General features: G+C 42.2%; 1 protein-coding gene across 6 annotated transcripts in view; it reads left to right on the top strand.

The window, feature by feature from the left end:
• Positions 1–20,628, top strand: part of ATRIP (ATR interacting protein) — a 266,310-nt gene that overhangs the window by 131,811 nt on the left and 113,871 nt on the right. For 5 of the 6 annotated variants that reach the window (XM_077452542.1, XM_077452537.1, XM_077452538.1 and 2 more), the window contains 2 exons: positions 7,597–7,677; positions 16,368–16,494. In XM_077452542.1, coding sequence (XP_077308668.1) covers positions 7,597–7,677; positions 16,368–16,494 — 208 coding nt within the window. The remainder of the gene's footprint in view (positions 1–7,596; positions 7,678–16,367; positions 16,495–20,628) is intronic. The other variant, XM_077452541.1, reaches the window with a different exon arrangement.

Raw genomic sequence — 20,628 nt, 5'->3', positions numbered from 1 at the left:
GCGGCGATCGTGGACGAGCTGTGTCCCTCAGACACAGCCCATCCCCGATCTGTGGGATTTTCCTCCCCATCCACCCCGATACATGTGACCGGCCGTGTCCAATCACAGCCGGTCACATGTACTGTGCCGTTATAGGGCTTGTGCACGCTCCTAGGGCGCATGCAGAGCGCCGATCGGGGATGCAGTTTGTCACCCTGACACAGCCAAACCCCAATCGCAGTAAAGAGCCAATTAAATTGGCTCTTTACCACGTGACCAGCTGTGTCCAGTCACAGCCGGTCACAGGATGTAAACAAACCGCGGTAACGAGATGTTACCGGGTCTGTTTGTTACCGCTCAGTGTACACACCAACCACACTGATTACCCCCCCCCCCCCCAATAAAGAGGACCTGTCACCACCCATCACAGCCCATCTGAGTACCCGAGTACCTGTCCCAGCCCATCTGAGTACCCGAGTACCTGTCCCAGCCCATCTGAGTACCCGAGTACCTGTCCCAGCCCATCTGAGTACCCGAGTACCTGTCCCAGCCCATCTGAGTACCCGAGTACCTGTCCCAGCCCATCTGAGTACCCGAGTACCTGTCCCAGCCCATCTGAGTACCCGAGTACCTGTCCCAGCCCATCTGAGTACCCGAGTACCTGTCCCAGCCCATCTGAGTACCCGAGTACCTGTCCCAGCCCATCTGAGTACCCGAGTACCTGTCCCAGCCCATCTGAGTACCCGAGTACCTGTCCCAGCCCATCTGAGTACCCGAGTACCTGTCCCAGCCCATCTGAGTACCCGAGTACCTGTCCCAGCCCATCTGAGTACCCGAGTACCTGTCCCAGCCCATCTGAGTACCCGAGTACCTGTCCCAGCCCATCTGAGTACCCGAGTACCTGTCCCAGCCCATCTGAGTACCCGAGTACCTGTCCCAGCCCATCTGAGTACCCGAGTACCTGTCCCAGCCCATCTGAGTACCCGAGTACCTGTCCCAGCCCATCTGAGTACCCGAGTACCTGTCCCAGCCCATCTGAGTACCCGAGTACCTGTCCCAGCCCATCTGAGTACCCGAGTACCTGTCACAGCCCATCTGAGTACCCGAGTACCTGTCACAGTTTATCTGAGTACCCGAGTACCTGTCATCGTTTATCTGAGTACCCGAGTACCTGTCATCGTTTATCTGAGTACCCGAGTACCTGTCATCGTTTATCTGAGTACCCGAGTACCTGTCATCGTTTATCTGAGTACCCGAGTACCTGTCATCGTTTATCTGAGTACCCGAGTACCTGTCATCGTTTATCTGAGTACCCGAGTACCTGTCATCGTTTATCTGAGTTCCAGAGTATCTGTCACCAGCCCGTCGGAGTACCTGAAAAAAAATAAAAAATTAAAAAAAGATTTTAATTTTCTTTCCACGTTTTCTGAAGACTTGTGTAAAAAAATTAACCGATCAAAAGACTCATAATGCTTCATAGAATATACTTTGGGGTGTTTGTTTTTCAAAATGGGGTCATTTTGTGTGTAATTCCATTGTCCTGGTGCTCCAGGGCCTTCACAAATGTAATAGGTCGTTGGGAAATTAGAGGTGTCATTTATGCTCCTAGAACACCTGACGGCGCTCCCTGCATGTTGGGCCTTTGTATGTGGACACGTTGTGTAAATAAGTCCCACACGTGGTATCGCCATACTCAGGATGAGTAGCAGAATGTATTTTGGGGTGTAATTTTTGCTATGTAAATGCTTTGAGTTAGAAATATCTTATAAACTGACCACTTTGTGTAAAAAAATAAAAATAAAAATGTTTTCATTATCTTTCCACGTTTTCCGAAGACTTGTGGAAAAAATTAACAGTTCAAAAGACTCATTATGCCTCATAGAATATACGTTGGGGTGTTTGCTTTCCAAAATGGGGTCATTTTGTGGGTAATTCTACTGTCCTGGTGCTCCAGGGCCTTCACAAATGTAATAGGTCATTAGGAAATTAGAGGCATCATTTATGCTCCTAGAACCCCTGATGGTGCTCCCTGCATTTTGGACTTCTCTGTGTGGCCAGCCTGTATAAAAGTCCCACACATGTGGTGTCGCCATACTCTGGAAGAGTTGCAGAATGTATTTTGGGGTGCAATTGGAAGTATGCATATGCTGTGTATGAGAAATAACTTATTATGACAATTTTGTAAAAAAACAAAAAACAAAAAAAAAAAACATTCTTCTTTTTCCCAAGAGATGTGGGAAAAAATTACAACTTCAAAAAACTCACCATGCCTCTTACTAAATACCTTGGACTGTCTACTTTTCAAAAAGGGGTCATTTGGGGGGTATTTGTACTTTTCTGACATTTCAGAGCCTCAAGAAATGAGCTAGGCCATCAGTGCATCAAGTGTGATCAGATAAATGATACATTTTCAAAGATTTGCACCATAGCTTGTAGACTCTATAACTTTCAAAGAGGCTAAATAATATCCACTAATTTGGTTTATTTTTACCAAAGAGATGTAGCCGTATAAATTTTGGCCCAAATATTTATTTTTTTTATTAATTTTTTTTTTTAATTTTTCGCTCTTTTTTTCACTTATGCCGCAAAAAAAAAACAGTTGTGATTACCAGAAAGCTCTATTTGTATGAAAAAAATGATAAAAAATTTTGTTTGGGTGCAGTGTTGCATGACTGAGTAACTGGCATTCAAATTGTAAGAGCGCTGAAAGCTAAAAATTGGTCTGGTAAGGAAGCTGTATAAATGCCCTGTATTGAAGTGGTTAAAATTCTCTATAGGCAACGCTTTATATTTTTTTACAGGCTATCAGTAGGGTTGTATCGATACTAGTATCGGTATCGATGCCGATACCAAGCATTTTCATGAGTATCCGTACTTGTGAAAATGCTCTGATGCCTAATCCGATACCTGTTGTATCGGGCCAGGCATCCTCAGCGTGGGGGGGGGGGGGGGACGAGCAGCCACACAGTTGATCGGTGAAGCAGTGGGGGGGAGGTACAAGCACTGATCTCCCTTTTATAGCTTTCAATAAAGTATCTGACAGCCACTTCTCATCTCCCTCCTGCTTCTGTCAGATACTTTATTGAAAGCTATACAGCTATACGTTGCTTGAACCCCCCCCCCACTGCTGCACTGATTGTCCCCATGTGGCCTCCCTTGGCTCCCCCATGTGCTCCTTGTTCTGTCCGGGTCCCCCTTTTGCTCCCTCCTGTGCTTCTCATTCTGTCCGGGTCCCCTGTGTGCTCCTCACTCTCTTCCGGTCCCCCCCATCATCCTGGATCTGTCAGGATGGAGAGCGGAGGAAGGAGCCGGTATATGTCATTTACCAGCTCGCTCCTTTTCTGAATGCACAGTCAGTGATCACTGACTGTCCATTCATAACTGAGCATGGTAAACCGGGTTTCAGTTTATGAATGGAGAGGAGTTGCTGTCTGTCCATTCATTTGTTTAGACCCCTGATAACTCACCAAAGCTCACCCCCCCCCCCCCCCAACAGGGCTGATAAAAAAAAAAAAAAAAGACTACTGACACAGTCCAGGCCCTATCAGTGCTGCATATTAGTGCCACGGTCTCGTGTCATTAAGAAAAAGTACCAGATACCAAAAATAGTATTGGTACTTGTACTTTGTCTTAAAGTGGTATCAGTGAAACCCTAGTTACCATTTTAGAGTTAGGCCCCTTTCACATGGGACGGATCCGTGATGATCTGTCTCGTGAACATCTGCTTGCTCAGCGGGGATCACTCCTTTGATCCCCACTGAGCCGGCGGATGACAGGGCGGTCCCTGCACATCAGATCTCCACTCTCCCCTATGGGGGGATCGAAGAACATGGACTGCAGAATCGGACCATAGCGGGGACAGATAATATCGGGATGATATCGGGTGTCAGCGGATGTTCATCCGCTGACACCCGCTATCCCATAGGGATGCATATATGTCTGTATTTCATCCAAAAATGGATGACTGAAATACAGACATACAGTCCGCACGTTTGAAAGGGGCCTTAGAGGAGGTCTGGCACTAGAATTATTGCTGTTGCTCTGACATTCGTGACGATAAACATTTTGATAATGGGATGCTGCCTGTAGCCGCAAGCAGCATCCCAGTATAACCACTGCAAACTGCCAAAGTCATATGCCATTCCACAGTTGGTTAATAGTTACACAGATTACACACACTTTATTAAATTTAAGCAAACATAATGTGTAATAATAAAAAAAAATACTGATCAATTCCTATGGTTACTGTGGTAACTATATGTTGCGCTGGTCAAAGATTTAATTAAAAAAAAAAAAATTGTAAAAGAAAAAATATACATTTTTTTTCATTTTACATTTTTTACTTTTTTTTTCCTCGTACTGTCACCAGGGTCCTGATCACTGCCGTACCAGTTATATGATGACAAAAACACATTTTTAATTTTTTTATCTTCCAAAAAATTGCAACTTAAAAAAAACTCGCCATGCCTCTTACTAAATAATACCTTGGACTGTCTACATTCCAAAAAGGGGACATTTGGGAGATATCTGTACAAAAACACATGGAAAATAGGTGTTGTGGTTTCCAATGACAATGTGCGCACCAGTGCGATTAGTTCCAGGGAATTCCAGTTCCAGAAAAAAAAAAGTAGAACATGCTGTATTTTTCCTGCACTGGACTGTACTGGAACGCAGTAAAAAGCATCAAAAACTTCCTGGATGTAATGCAATAAACAGTACAGTGGAAAAAACAGGAAAAAAAGCATCCACAAATGCATCAAAAAAGCACAGGAATGCATCAAAAACGCGTTAAAAACGTGCATGCAGAAACTCATCCGGAATGGATCTGGAGTGTGTTTTTGTGGCATTTTGTATGTACACTATAACTTTCCTACAGACTAAATATACACAGATTTGGGTCATTTTTTTTTTACCAAAGAAATGTAGCAGAATACTTTTTGGCCTAAATGTATGAAGAAAGATTATTTGCAAAATTTTATAATCAAAACAAAGAAACTTTTTTTCAAAATATAGCAAAAAATAAAAAAAACAGTGGTGATTAAATACCACCAAATGAAAGCTCTATTTGTGTAAACAAAAATTTAGTTGGGGTACAGTGTTGCATGTGAAAATTGTCATTTAAAGTATGACAGTGCTGAAAGCTGACAATTGGCCTGGGCAGGAAGGGGGTAAAAGTGCCCAGTATTGAAGTGATTAATAATATTCAATTACAATATCACTTGTGTCGCATTCTATACATTATATTATTTTTTATTTGCTATTTTTTTCCCCACAAAAGTGGAGTTACCCTTTAAAGGTTCTCAACACCTTCCTCTGGGTATACACATTTCATATTCAATCTATCCATTAAGATGCTTCCATTCATCTGAGAAACCTACTGACCTCTGTAGATACCAAGTATTCCTGATGTCTCTATCTTCCCTGGAAACAGCACTACCTGCATTTTGCCATGGACGCAAAGCATACAAATGAATTACTCTTCCCTATGGACTGTCCACTGCACCTCAGGTTTTCAGCAAGTTGCTTGCTACCCTGTGTGCTACTCTGTTATCCAATATCCAATGGGGCTGTGCAGACCCTACAGAAATTAGAATGGATCCTAAAATCTCCAGAAGTCAGTACTGGATCCGTTTTGTCTCTTAGATCATCTGGACCTGACTTTAGACATTCCTCTGTCAGTGTTTCCTTGCATATGACAAATTCAGGAGCTATCTGACCCTCTGTTTTGCGTGAGGGTCTTGGGCTTGATGAAACTGCCTTGGAGGAAGACATCATATGGCCAAAAGCTGTTGCAGCTCAACATTCTGGCAGCATGGAACAATAGTTGGCAGTCTCTGTATCATCTATATGCCTGAGTGCTCCTAAAGTATGGCAGCCTATTGAGATCAGAAGTAGTCAAGAGACTTGTACATCGGAGGAAGCCCAACGCCTAAACTGTATTCTGGCACTTGGGTGGGATAAGGTTGTCCCGTCAATGCTGGACTTCTTGTCTGTGAGATGATCTGACTAGGATTCAGTTGGGCAATGCCACAAAAACCATCTGGGAGGCACCAGAAGTTATGCAGCTCAAAAAAGAGTTGATCGGTTTCTGTCTTGGGAAGAACTTTACAGTCATTGTCTGGACTCCGGAGAAAGATCTCCTAGCCTGAGGTGTTTCAAGATCTTTGTCGGAGTTAGTGGATTCTGTACATGGACCTTCTGGCCTCCAGGTTCAACAACATACTAAGAAGCTGGTTTGTCTCCAGATGAAATCCTGTAGCCTTTCCAGTAAATGCTTTGACACTGTTTTGGGGGGAGCAGTTTATCCTGATCTTCTTGACCTTTTTATGCTACACAAGGACAAGGTTATTTTGAGGCCCAAGGCCTCTTTTCTTCCTAAAATGGCTTTTTCATTACACCTTAACCAGGACTCTGTCCTGCTCCTAAACATCCTAACAAGATTTCCCTCCATTGCCTGTATGTGTCACATGCCTTTCGAGTTGATTGCTCAGCTACAGCTCCCTTTTAACAGTTTGATTTTGTCATTCCTGATGGTCCCTGTTGGGGACAGCCTGGTTCTCATTCCGCTAGTTCTTCATGAACTTTTCAGCACCAGGCAGCCTTTTTTTCAGATTTGCAAGCCTGCTACCTGGTAATCTGCTCACATGTTAAAGTGGTTGTAAACCCTTACAAACCACTTTGACCTACAGGTAAGCCTAGATTTAGGTCCAAGCAATATCTCTTAAACCTATATGGTTTAGGAGATATTTGCCCAAAAACAGGCACCGCTGTCTACGGCGCATGCGCCGTAGACGGCGGCGCGCAGGCGCACTGAGCGCGGCATTCTCAGCGACGGAGCTGCCGCGCATGTCGGCTCCCGTGCGCATGCGCGGGAGTGACGTCATCGCGGCTTCGCCGAATGACATCGGCGGAGCTGCGAGACCCCACCAACAAGATGGATGCGGCGGACTACAGGGGACAGCGGCGACTTCGCTGGCTCCTGTGTCAGGTAAGTGACACATAATGGGCTACTATGCGATGCATAGTAGTCCATTATGCTTTGCCTTTGCAGGGAATGAAAGAGGAAGTAAACTCATCAGGGTTTACTTCCTCTTTAATGCTGGCTTTGCTCATAAGGTTCTTTAGACAGCTTGATTGAGCCTCCTTGTTTGCCTTGTTTGTTCTTATAAGTCTGTTTTAGCCCTTTTTTTATTCTGTTGCCACCTCTCCGTTAAACTGCTTTTGGATATCCATGTGTTCCAAAAAAATTCTTCTTGTAGCCTGTAATGTACAATTAAGAAAACTGGAATTTTGAATCTGTGTAAAATACTTTTCTTGGAGTGCATTACGGGACACGGGTCTCTCCAACCTGTTATGATCCACTGCTGCTATTGCTTGCTAAAAAAAACTGAGGCATGCTGTAACTGGGAGGGGGTTATACTGGACTGTTATTTCAGCCTTTCTTGCCAGTTTTAAGTCTGCTAACAGCAGCCTCATAACTGTACTCCCGAATACTCCTTCTGGGTACAGTAAAATGCTCCAAGAAAATGAATTTACAACAAGTCAAAAATGCTATTTGATAGATATGATCAGTAAAAAAAAAAAATGGCTTCTGTTTTTGAATTTTTTTTTCTGTAGAGATTGAAGTGTCCTATGCAACAATTAAGCAAGCAAAAGTATTTTCCAGGTCTTGCGGTATGCAGAGGATGAACACCCAAGGTGTGTAAGTGATCGGTCAAGAAACACAAATATATAAATTGGCTTCTGCGTTTTTTCCTTTTAACGCTTTAGTTTTACATTTTTAAGTTGTTTTACTTTCCAAGATCCCTTCAATTTGTATGAAAATATTGCTTCAGCTACCAGAGGCAGTGCATTGGTAACAACAAGCAGTGGGAAACTCTCATTTAAACAAAAATTGTTTTTCCTTTTTAAATGTCAGAAGTGTTGTAGTAGATTGTGTACATGGTTCATATGCTTCACTTTTGTTTGCATGTCATTTAAAGTCGTCAATCAAATAGAAGTGACACACACAAACATGAATGTAGATAGCAAATTGCAATAGTGCAAATAAAAAGTCCTAAATAAAATCCCAAATGCCATACATGTGAAATATGAAGTGATTAAGTAGAAGTCCCATACACAGTCGCACATTTTGCAATTTTAACGTTGCCCTTTTTAACCACTTCACGACCAGTGCACGCCGATGTACGTCCCTTTTTTGAAGAGGGATATCTCGGTAATGGCAGCAGCTGCTGCCACAACCGAGATATCCATCTCTTCAGGCACCGGTTATGTTTATGATAATGGTGGCCTCTGCGGTGGATTTGCCGCGAGATCACCGTTATCGGTGTCGGGAGAGTTGCCACCCCCCTCCCACCGCTCTCCCGCGATCGGGTCCTGTCTCCTGCTTGGTATGGATACGAGGGAGGGCAAGATGGCCCCCACCCATCTCCATACCATATCGGGGCTGAAGCGACGTCACTTCCGCCCATACCTCTTTAAGGCACATTTTTTCAATGTCATGTTTTCAAATCACAAAAAAAAATGTTTCTTTTATTTTTTTATTGCAAGTCCAAATATGAGATCTGAGGACTTTTTGACCCCAGATCTCAAATTTTAGAGGACCTGTCAAGCTTTTTTCTATTACAAGGGATGTTAAAGGGAAATACGTGACCCAATTTTTAAATTTTTTTATTTTTTTTAAACCGTGTAAAAATAACTAAAATCAAGTAAAATAAATAAGATTTTTTTTTTTAAAACGCCCCGTCCCGACATGCTCGCACGCAGAAGTGAACGCACACATGAGTAGCATATGATATGCATCCTGCAAATGAAAACGGAGGCCAAACCCCATATGAGGTATCACTGCGATCGGTAGAGCGAGAGCAATAGTTCTACCCCTAGACGACCTCTGTAACGTAAAACATGCAACCTGTAGAATTTTTTTAAACGTCGCCTATGGAGATTTTTGAGGGTAAAAGTTTGACGCCATTCCATGAGCTGGCGCAATTTTGAAGCGTGACATGTTGGGTATCAATTTAGACCCCTTTCACACTGGGGCGTTTTTCATGTGCTTTAGCGTTAAAAAAAAAGTTCCTGAAAGAAGCTGCAACTGCAATCCCAATGTAAAAGCCTGAGTGCTTTCACACCGAGATCCCTTTCACACTGGGGCATTTTTCAGGCGCTTTAGCGTTAAAAAAAGCGCCAGAAAGAAGCTGCAACTGCAATCCCAATGTAAAATCCCGAGTGCTTTCACACCGAGGCGCTGCGCTGGCAGGGTGTCAAAAAAGTCCTGCAAGCAGCTTCTTTGCAGCTTCTTTGCAGCGCTTTTGGAGCGATAAATACAACGCTCCTAAAGTGCCCCTTCCCATTGAAATCAATGGGAAGCACCTGTAAAACGCATGAAAAACGCTATTGGCAGCAGCGTTTTGTGGGCGCTTTTAACCCTTTATTTGGCCACCAGCAGGGGTTAAAAGCTCCCTAATAATGCTCGAAAAACGCTGGTAAAGCGCTGCTAGTTTAAGCGGCGCTTTACAAGCGTTTTTCGAGCGCTGACATTGTGAAAGGGCTCTTAAAGCACTTGTGCTTTCACATTAGGACTGCAGATGAGGTTTCTTGCAAGCGCTTTACAGGCGCTTTTTTTTTTAACGCTAAAGCGCCTGAAAAACGCCCCAGTGTGAAAGGGGTCTTACTCAGCGTAATATTATCTTTCACAATATAAAAAAATTGGGCTAATTTTACTGTTGTCTTATTTTTTTTATTCAAAAAAGTGAATTTTTTCCAAAGAAAAGTGTGCTTGTAAGACTGCTGCGCAAATACGGTGTGAAAAAAAGTATTGCAATGACCGCCATTTTATTCTCTAGGGTGTTAGGAACCCCAAACATTATATGTTGTTTTTCTAAGTAATTTTCTAGCAAAAAAAAGTTTTAAATATGTAAACACCAAAATCTCAAAACGAGGCTGGTCTTTAAGTGGTTAGAGTGGTTGGAAAGGCATTCTATGCATTAAGATAAACAAAACCTTCAATGTGCAGCTTCCCCCTCAGCACCCCGCTCAGATGTTGCTGCAACATTCAGCTTCAGGCCAGAGATTTACCCCAACAGATGTTTATTTTTTCCTAGTTGATTGCAAGTCTAATTCAGATACTTCAAAAATAACTAAAGTCCAGAGCAAAATGGCAATATATTGCAGCCTATAATCCCTATATGTGGTGACTGTATTTGTTTCTTTATCGTACATCATGGGACACAGAGCCTGTGTAATTACTTAATGGGTTATGGGCCACCTTCAGGTGTTGACACTGGTATACCCAATCAAGGTTCACACCCTATAGAACCCCTCATCCTTCCAGGAGCACATCAGTTTTTTCACCAGTGTCTAAGGTGTTGGTCACGAGTGAAGATGTGCTCTGAGGAGCTCCAGGAGGGATCCATGCTGGATTTAAAAAACCTCCACAACCAGATCCATCCACGCCACTGAGGCCACAGGATGCTACATGGGCCTCGCATAGAAGAACAAGGTTTTGGCTGTAACGCGTCTCTTTGAGGGCTGGACCCTAGGAACCAAGACTCTTTTTTCAAGTCTTGCTACATTACCTAAAGTTTCTCCTGGGGGGGGGGGGGGGGGGGGGGCTATACAGGTCCAAAGTAGTGGAACCTCTATTAAAAGGGACTTGGTCTTTGAAGGTTTACTAACGCAGTCCGCCATGATGGGTGAAGTCTGGACCTGTCTGTTTTAGCAGTATCCTGCAGAAAGGATAAGGAAAGGTTAGAAGCTTAGGAGCTGTAAAAAGTCCACCTATGCCTTTGTTCCATATATTAAACATTGTAATGCCTTAAAAAATCTCCTCTAGAGGGAGTAAAGATACACATACCTTATTACGTTGTTTTTCAGCAGCTCTGTCCAGCTACAACAGCTTATATGGTCCCAGTTGCATGAGGGGGTTTGAATTGAACAAAATCTTCTTCTCCCACCTACCCCCAAATTGAGGAAACTAAACTGTATGGTAACATTATTGCTAAACTATTGCTCAGCAAATAGTATATTTGTCTTAATGTGCCTTTGCGCTCAGCATTGTGACTTCCAGAGCTGCCACAAGGGTGCCAAAAATGCCTCCTCAGGCGCTGGGAACTTCAGTGATGCCTCCACACTGTTGTCCTCTCTGGAGATACCAGATATGGCAAGCCAGGGTGAGTCATTGGAACTTATTGGTGGCACAACTGCTTCTCACACTTCAGTCCCTGTATACGTGACTGAAGATGCATTTTCCTCTGCCCTACAGGACTTAGAACAAAGATTAATGGCTTTAATCGCATTCCCCATTCAAGGCGATAGGAAGCATGCTAGATCCCCCTTCCCCATCTCAAACCCTTTACCAAGGGAACAGTGGGCACAGGATGAGGTATTACCCTCAGGCGATCACATAGAAAAACAAGCTGATTTTTCCTCTGTGGAGGAAGCAAGTGTTGATGAACCTTATGCAACCTTGCAATCCAGTGGTCATAAACCCTGTCCTCAGGGCCCACTAAAAGGCTAGGTTTTAGTCAGCTGAAAGTTCGGTCCCTTCTTTGGGTTCTTAAAAACCTTTACAGCCTTTTCATGCGTTTCTGATCCATGCATTACTAGAAAAGCTTATTTATGCTGAATGGGATCATCCGGATAAGCATTTTTCCCCCTCCAAAGATTTTCTCAGTTCTATATCCCATGGAGGAGAAATTCTCAAAACATGGAAAGTACCAGCAGTAGATTCTGTGATTTCCACCATCAATAAAAATTTAACTTGTCCGGTAGACAATGCACAAATGCTTAAGGATCCAACAGATAAGAAGTTGGAATTTTTGTTAAAATCCTCTTTTTCCTGACGGGTGCCGTTTCTTAGCTTGCAGTCGCTGCAACAGGCATCTGTCAGTCTCTAAAGGAGCAGTTCAAAGAGGCCCTCAGGGAAGTCCCTGTACAACAGGCCCGTGAGTTAGCCGACATACCAAAGGAGCTATGTTTTGCCATGAAAGACTCCTATTCACAAAGCGTCCCGCCTTGCGCTTGTGCTTAAACACATGTGTAGGACCATATGGTTAAAAAGTTGTTCAGCCAAAGTATCTTGCAAAAAACCTTCTGACTAGTTTCCCTTTTCATGGGGAGCACCTATTTGGGGAGGATTTGGTCAAATACATCCAAATGATTTCTAGCGGGAAAGGTACACTCTTGCCCAAGAGAAGGTTTAAATGACCTTTTATTTAAACAGACTCCTTCTGCTGCGCCAGGGATAGCTGCCTCTAGGCAGTGGCGATGGCATCCACCATCAGACTCTAGCGGAGAAATCATGAGCCCCTGTATACATGATTGGAAATGCGTTTTTCCTCCGCCCTACAGGGCCTAGAAGGAAACTTAGCGACTTTAACCACAAGGATAGGAAGCATGTTAGATCCCACTCCCCATCTTAGACCTATTATCAAGGGGTAGAGGATGAGGGTTTATCCTAAAGAAAGGCAAACCGATCTCTGCGGAGGAGACAACTGGAGTTGAACCTTTTTTCAGCCTCGCAATCTGAGAGATTGCTGGTACAAATCTCTTACAGAGATAGTAAATACCTCTTTCAAGCTACCTCTAGTAGAGTCAGCTGATAGTTCTGTTTCTTCTTAGGTTCCTTAATGACTTCACTGCCTTTTTCATGCGTTTCCTGTCCATGTACAGATCCACGCAGAAATTCAACAGATCCATTCTAGATCTAAAAGAATCTAAATTAGTTCCTGAATATTCACTTCTTTCTATGGAGTCGATCAGGTCAGTAGTTTCTATCCTACAAGGAGGAAAACTTTTCGCATCTGTTGGCATCAGGGATGCATATCTGCATGTCCATATATTTCCAGCTCACCAAAGGTTTCTGCAGTTTGAAGTAGAACAGCATTTCAGTTTGTAGCCTTGCCCTTTGGGCCAGCTACAATGCCCCAAGTGTTCACAAAAGTGCTAGCCCCACCTCGAGCCAGGTTAAGCGCATGAACAGTATTGGCATACCTAGACAATCTATTGCTAATAGACCAAATGGTGTTCGGAGTAAGGTGTACACATTACCAGTTACCTGGAAAAGTCTGGGTTTACGTTCTCAACCTAGAGAAGTCTCTCTTAAAACAGCTAAAAAATCTGGAGTATTTGGGTCTGATCATAGATACAGCCCAGAGAAAGGTGTTCTTGCCCAGGCAAAAAACGACTCCATAAGAGAGTTGGTGCAGAGGGTCGGGTCCAAAGGAGATCACGTCATTCGCCTTTGCATGAGGTTGTTAGGAAAGATAGTGGCTTCATTCGAAGCAGTTCCCTATGCCCAGTTCCATTCGAGACTGTTGAAAAACGGTATTCTATCTGCTTGGAACAAAACGATCCATGCTTTGGACTTGCCAATGCTGCTGTCCCCAAGGGTGTCCCAAAGCCTCAATTGGTTACTAAAGAATCTGCTAAAAGGTAAATCCTTCAGACCAGTTATCTGGAAAGTGGTAACGACAGAGAAGACAACTGTCCAAAGACAGTATTCAGGAACCAAAAGAGCTTTGCCCATCAACATCCTAGAAATTCGGGCAGTACGTCTAGCTCTGAAAGCCTGGACTTTCAGGTTAAGGGATTGTCCTGTCAGGATCCAATCCGTCAATGCCACAGCTGTGGCCTATATCAATCGCCAAGGGGACACCAAGAGTCTCTTCAGTGCAGAGAGAGATGAACCATATTTTAACTTAGGCATGGAATATTTCTTTCTGCCCATCGGCAGTCTTCAATCCAGGAATAGAAAATTGTCAGGTGTACTACTTAGGTCGCCAGAAGATTATTCCCAGGGAAATTGTTTCTTCACCCGGACATATTCTCTGGCTGTTTGTCAAAGATGGGGGACTCTGGACATAGATCTTCTAGCGTCCAGTTCAACATAAAGTTAGTCAACTTTGTGTCCACAACAAAGGGTCCATTCGCATGCAGAACAGATGTGTTGGTGACATTGGGGGATCAGTTCTGACTGATCTATTTATTTCCCCCTATTCAATTTCTACCTCAACTTCTTTGCAGGATCAAGCTGGAAAGAAAACCGGTAATTCTTGCCAACACCAACATGGCCCAGAAGGTCATGGTATGCAGAAATTGTAAAGATGGCAGTGGAGGATCCATGGTCCCGTCCACTAAGGCCAGACCTGTTCTCACAGGGGCCGATATTCCATCCTACTTTACGAATGCCAATTTTAACGGCCTGGCTATTGAAACCCACATTCTGAAGAAACTTGGGCTTTCCGGGTCAGTTATCTCTACTTTGATTAATGCAAGGAAACCAGCTTCCAGAACTATACATTTATAGTCTGGAAGGCTTATGTTTCCTGGTGTGAATCCAAGGGTTGACACCCTCTGAGATATATCATAGGCAGAATTCTTGCCTTTCTACAATTAGTCGTAGAGATGAAGTTGACCTTGAGTACTATTAAGGGCCAAGTCTCAGCCTTATCGATTTTATTTCAAATACTGCTTGCTACGTATTCTTAGTCCGGGGTTTTATGCAGGGGGTTATGCAGATAAATCCACTGGTTAAATCACCTTTAAGCCCTTAGGACTTGAACTTAGTTTTATCAGTGTTACAAATAAGCCATTTGAACCGATACAGCATATTCCCTTAGTACTTCTGACAAGGAAGCTGGTATTTTTGGTTGCCATTTCCTCAACAAGGGGGGTTTTCGGAAATGGCTGCTCTTTCTTGTAAAGAGCCATATTTGATTATTCATGAATGCAGAGTGGTGTTACGCCCTCGTCCAGGCTTTTTGCCAAAAGTGGTTTCAGGTTTTCACCTGAACCAAGATATTGTCCTGCCATCTTTTTTTTCCAAGACCATGTTCCAGGAAAGAAAAGTCACTACATTGTCTTGATGTGGTGAGAGCAGTGAGAATCTATCTAGAGAAAAATTCTCAGATTCTTAAGACTGATGTCTTATTTATTCTGCCAGAGGCTCCTAAGAAAGGACAGGCAGCCGCAAAATCCACTGTCGCTAAGTGGATTTGGCAAGTTTTATAATTAAAATTTATAATTTAATAGGTAAGATGCACCCTTTTCAAGTTAAGGCGTACTATTCCAGGGAGGTTAGTGCTTCTTGGGCAGTGCGTCACCATGGCTCAGATCTGTAAGGCCGCTACTTGGTCTTCAGTACATATATTCACAAAAATGTTATCAGGTGGATACAAGAAGGTATGAGGATATCGCCTTTGGGCGCTGTGTGCTGCAGGCAGCAGTATAAGTCCTCCAATCTGGGGGTACCCTACGGGTTTTCTCTCCCTCCCCTCAAGTAGCATTGCTATGGGACATCCCATTAAGTAATTACTTTAAGCTCTGTGTCCCATGATGCACGATAAAGAAAATAGGATTTTTAATACAGCTTACCTGTAAAATACTTTTCTTGAAGTACATCATGGGACACAGATGTCCCTCTCCTCTTTTGTGATTTAAGTATATTGCTTTGCTACAAAAACTGATGTGCTCCTGGAAGGAGGAGGGGTTATATAGGGAGTGAACTTCCTTGATTGGGTATACCAGTGTCAACATCTAAAGGTTGCCCATGACCCATTAAGTACTAACTTAGGCTCTGTGTCCCAGGATGTACTCCAAGAAAAGGATTTTACAGGTAAGCTGTAATAAAAATATTCATTTTTTTTTTTTAAAAGCTAAGAATATTTTAAGCAAATACAGAAAGTACCCATTGATCTTAATCAGAAATGTAGTGTGCTTTTCAGTTCCTGTGAACTGTATCTTCCTTCCTAGTGATCTTCTGTAACTTGAAATTGCTCTGCCCCTCATGTACTGGCGATTTAATGCCACGTACACACGACCGGACTTTCCGGCAGATTAGGTCAGACAGAATCAGTCCGTTAGACAATCCGTTTAAAAAATCTGACAGACCTAGAAATAGAACATGTTTCAAATCTGTCTGACAGACTAAATTCCTGTCGGGAAAACTGTTCATCTGTATGCTGGTCCGATGGACCAAATACGACGCAAGGGAAGCTATTGGCTACTGTCTATTGAACTTCCTTTTTTTGTCTCGTGTTGTGTCATCACGTTCATAACGAATGGACTTAGTCCGTTTGTTCGTAAAGTCCATCGGAACTCCGCCGAAAGTCCGTCGGGAAGACCGTCGGACCTAGTCTGCTGGAAATTCCGGTCATGTGTACGTGGCATTAGAGATACAGACATGTTTGTATTTGGAAAAGCATTTTTGATTTAACTAATGTTTACTGGTGTATTAATGATTACAGAGCTGCATTAGTTTGTGTCCTGTATCTGCCTGGCATTCAGCTTTAATTATTGTAAGGTACTCTGTTTATAGGTATGGTTTGGTTTGTTTTTCCACATTTTACTAGAATATACTAATTTTGTTTTGTTTTTTAACACCTTATTAGGTTCAATTTTACTAAATAGTTTGATGCAACAGTCACATCCTGGAGGTCCATTTGGTTTGTACCATCTCCTTAGTGGTAACTTAGATGTTCTCCAAGGATCACCTGTGCGTAGAGGCCATACAAGCAAGTGAGTAGTTGGTCACATGTGGACGCTGACCAATCAGAATCAGTCTAATCCACCCCAGAAGCCATACAGAAAGAAGGGGAAGAAAAATGGGGGATTTAATATCACCAGATCACAACACTAAAAAACAAAAGGAGTGAAACTTGCGCTTGGTAAAAAAATAGTTGATATGGGAAAAATCAATTAAGAAAATAGCAGCTGAGCACAAAAAACCAGATACTAGGTCCAACTAACAGAAATGTGGAAAACAGTGCAGCGCTTAATGTGTAACACGTGACTGAATGTAGTGAAACAATAAATCAGGAAAAAAACTTTCAAAGATAATGTTTCCAAAAAGTAAAACATCAATGATAAACAATACACATGTGCATATTGTGCAATAAACAAAAAATGGGTTATTAAACCAAAAAAAGGGTAAAAAAAAAGCATGGGATTTGTTTTGATTTGTTTTTCAATTTTGTTGTTTGTTTTTTTCACTTAATCACAAGTTTGTGCTTCACAGCACTAAGCTGTAGTTTAAATAATTATTTTTTGTCCTTCTAAAAGTGTTTTTTTTGACCCTTTTTTTGGTTTAATAACCCATTTTTTGTTTATTGCACAATATGCACATGTGTATTGTTTATCATTGATGTTTTACTTTTTGGAAACATTATCTTTGAAAGTTTTTTTCCTGATTTATTGTTTCACTACATTCAGTCACGTGTTACACATTAAGCGCTGCACTGTTTTCCACAGATCACAACACTGCCTGCGTGGGAACTGACCACTACTTACCCATGAAGGTACAGTGCCTTGAAAAAGTATTCATACCCCTTTACATTTTCCACATTTTTTCATGTTAAAACCAAAAATGTAAATGTATTTTATGTGATTGACCAACACAAAGTGGCACATAATTGTGAAGTAGAAGTAAAATGATAAATGGTTTTCAATATTTTTTCTTATAAAAATATCAGAAATGTGTTGTGTGCATTTGCATTCAAGCCCCCTTTACTCTGATAACCCTAACTAAAATCTGTTGGAACCAATTGCCTTCAGAAGTCACCTAATTAACCCCTTCCCGCCGAGCGTACGCAGATGTGCGTACTCGGCTTCCGCGGGGTATACCGGGATGATGCTCGCACCTGCAGGCATCATCCCAGTACCGTTTTTTAGAGCGGGCGATTGGCTTTCCGGCCATAACAACCCGATGCGGCTAAAAGCACATCCGCTGCTTCCAGCGGCTAGGGAGGGACTGGAATGACGCCGTAAGTGGCGTCATTCCAGTCTCCTAATTGTAAACACGGAAGCGACGTCATTACGTCACTTCCTGTTTACTCGGCTGCCAATGGCGCCGGATTTAAAAAAATATACAGTATTCAGAATCGCTGTTTTCAGCGATCTGAATACTTTGAAGTGTAAAGGCGGGGCATCCCTCCATAAAGAGTACCTGTCACCACCTATTGCTGTCACAAGGGATGTTTACATTCCTTGTGACAGCAATAAATTGATCAAATTATTCATTTACTTTTAAAAACAATTTATTAATTGAAAAATTAATAAAATAAATAAGAATTTTATTTTTATTTTTTTAAAGTGACACCCCCTCCCCCCTCGTCGCCTCGAGCTCGCACAGCAAAGAAAATGCATATGGAAGTCGCGCCCACATATGTAAACGGTGTTCAAATCACACATGTGAGGTATCGCTGCGATCGTCAGAGCGAGAGCAATAATTCTAGCACTAGACCTCCTCTGTAACTCAAACCTGGTAACCGGAATTTTTTTTTAAAGCGTCGCCTATTGAGATTTTTAGGTACCGTAGTTGGTCGTCATTCCACGAGTGCATGCAATTATAAAGTGTGACATGTTTGGTATCTATTTACTTGGCGTAACATTATCTTTCACATTATGCAAAAAAATTGGGCGAATTTTATTGTTTAGTTTTTTTTTAATTCATGAAAGTGTCCCTTTCCCCAAAACGTTGCGTTTAAAACACCACTGCGCAAATATCGCGTGACATAAAATATTGCAACAGTCGCCGTTTTATTCTCTAGAGTCTCTGCTAAAAAATATATATATATAATGTTTGGGGGTTCTAAGTAATTTTCTAGCAAAAAATATGGATTTTAGCTTGTAAACCCCAAATGTCAAAAATAGGCTTAGTCATGAAAGGGTTAAAAAATAGTCCCCTTGTGTGTAAATTATTCTCTGAATAAATACAGCTGTTCTGTGAAGCCCTCATAGGTGTGTAAGCCCACGTATACACGGCCAGAGATTTTGCCAACCAAATCCGTCAGATTTTGCCCGTCGGATTTAGTCTGACGGATTGTGTCCGAAACTGTTGCATACACACGGTCGGACCAAGTTGGCGAAAAATCCGATCTTTCAGAACGTGATGACGTAATTTCGTTACGATGGGACTACGTTCAGGCTAGTAGCCAATAGCTTTGATGTAGGAATTTGATCTGAGCATGCGTGGCACTTGGTCCGATGAAAATGCTCTACACATAATCGGATTAGGTCCGTCCGGCCCAGTTGGTCAGGAAATATTTCCAACATGTTGGAAAATTGGGTCGGACGGAGATTCGGACGGAATCAGTCCGATGCATACCACACACAGTCGGATTATCTGACGACACGGTCTGATAAGACTCATTCCGACAGATTCTCCGACCGTGTGTACAAGGGCTTAGAGAGCCTTAGTGAACAAACAGCACCTGAAAAGTGTGGTGTGCATTTGTATTCAGCCCATCTGAGTCAAAATGTTGTAGAACCACGTTTCGCTGCAATTACAGCTGCAAGTCTTTGATATGTCTCTACCAGCTTTGCACGTCCAAAATTACATTTTTGCTCATTCTTTGCAAAATAGCTCAATCTTTGTCAGATTTGACGGAGAGCGTCTGTGAGCAGCAATTTTTAAGTCTTGCCAAAGTTTCTGAATTGGATTTAGGTGTTGACTGTAACTGGGCCATTCTAACACATGAATATGCTTTGATCTAAACCATTTCATTTTAGCTCTGGAACCTCCGCCCCAGTTTAAAATCTTTTGCAGACTCTAACTGGTTTTCTTCTAAGATTGCCCTGTATTTGGCTCCATCCATCTTCCCATCAACTCTGACCAGCTTCCCCTGTCCCTGCTGAAGGAAAGCTTCCCCACCACATGATACTGCCACCACCATGTTTCATGGTGGGGATAGTGTGTTCAGGGTGATGTGCATTATTAGTTTTCCACCACACCTATCATTTTTCTGTTAGGCCAAAAAGTTTAATTTTGGTGTCATCTGACCAACGCACCTTCAAGTTTGCTGTGTCCCCCACATGGCTTCTCACAAACTGCAAACAGGACATCTCATGGCTTTCTTTTAACAATGGCTTTCTTCTTGCCACTCTTCCATAAATGCCATATTTGTGCACTGTCTGGTGTGTTTTTTGGCCTTTATGATTCTGTTTGTTCATTAAGGTTATCTAACAAACCTCTGAGGGCTTCACAGAACAGCTGCATTTATACTGAGATTAAATTACACACAGGTGGACTCTATTTACTAATTAGGTGACTTCTGAAGGCAATTGGTTCCACTTGATTTAGTTAAGAGTATCTGAGTAAAGAAGGCTGAATACAAATGCACACCACACTTTTCAGATATTTATTTTAAAAATTTTGGAAAACCCTTTATCCTTTTGGTTCCACTTCACAATTATGTGCCGCTTTGTGTTAGTCTATCGCATAAAATACATTTTCCTTTTTGGTTGTAACATGGCAAAATGTGGAAAATTTGAAGGAGTATGAATACTTTTTTTCAAGGCATTGAAAGTGCAGCAGGGACTGAATGGATCCGGAGGTTGCAGGATGTTTTCATTTTTTTTTTCTGAAAAGGTGAACATACACTTTAATAATAACTACTTAAATTATGTTAATAATAACTACTTAAATTATGTTCATTTTTAAAGCTTTACCAACTGTGAAACATTGCTAAATATCATTTATGTGTATTGGTTAAGCAGCCAGGTAGCAATCAGCATATTTTTCTCCCTGCCACCAGCCTCTCCAGCTTATTTTTACAGAAAGTTGCTTTAAAATTGGCCCAATATATTCATTTGCAGAATTTTTACACTACTGAAAAAAATATAAATTGAAGGACTTCTATGTCTTTTATTAGA

This window comes from Lithobates pipiens, unplaced genomic scaffold (assembly GCF_037356315.1).
Source record: "Lithobates pipiens isolate NorthernLeopardFrog02 unplaced genomic scaffold, aLitPip1_a1.2 Scaffold_23, whole genome shotgun sequence".
In the NCBI taxonomy this organism is placed as follows: Eukaryota; Metazoa; Chordata; class Amphibia; order Anura; family Ranidae; genus Lithobates; species Lithobates pipiens.
The sequence above is the reverse complement of the archived record's forward strand: the minus strand, read 5'-3'. Positions and strand labels throughout refer to the sequence as shown.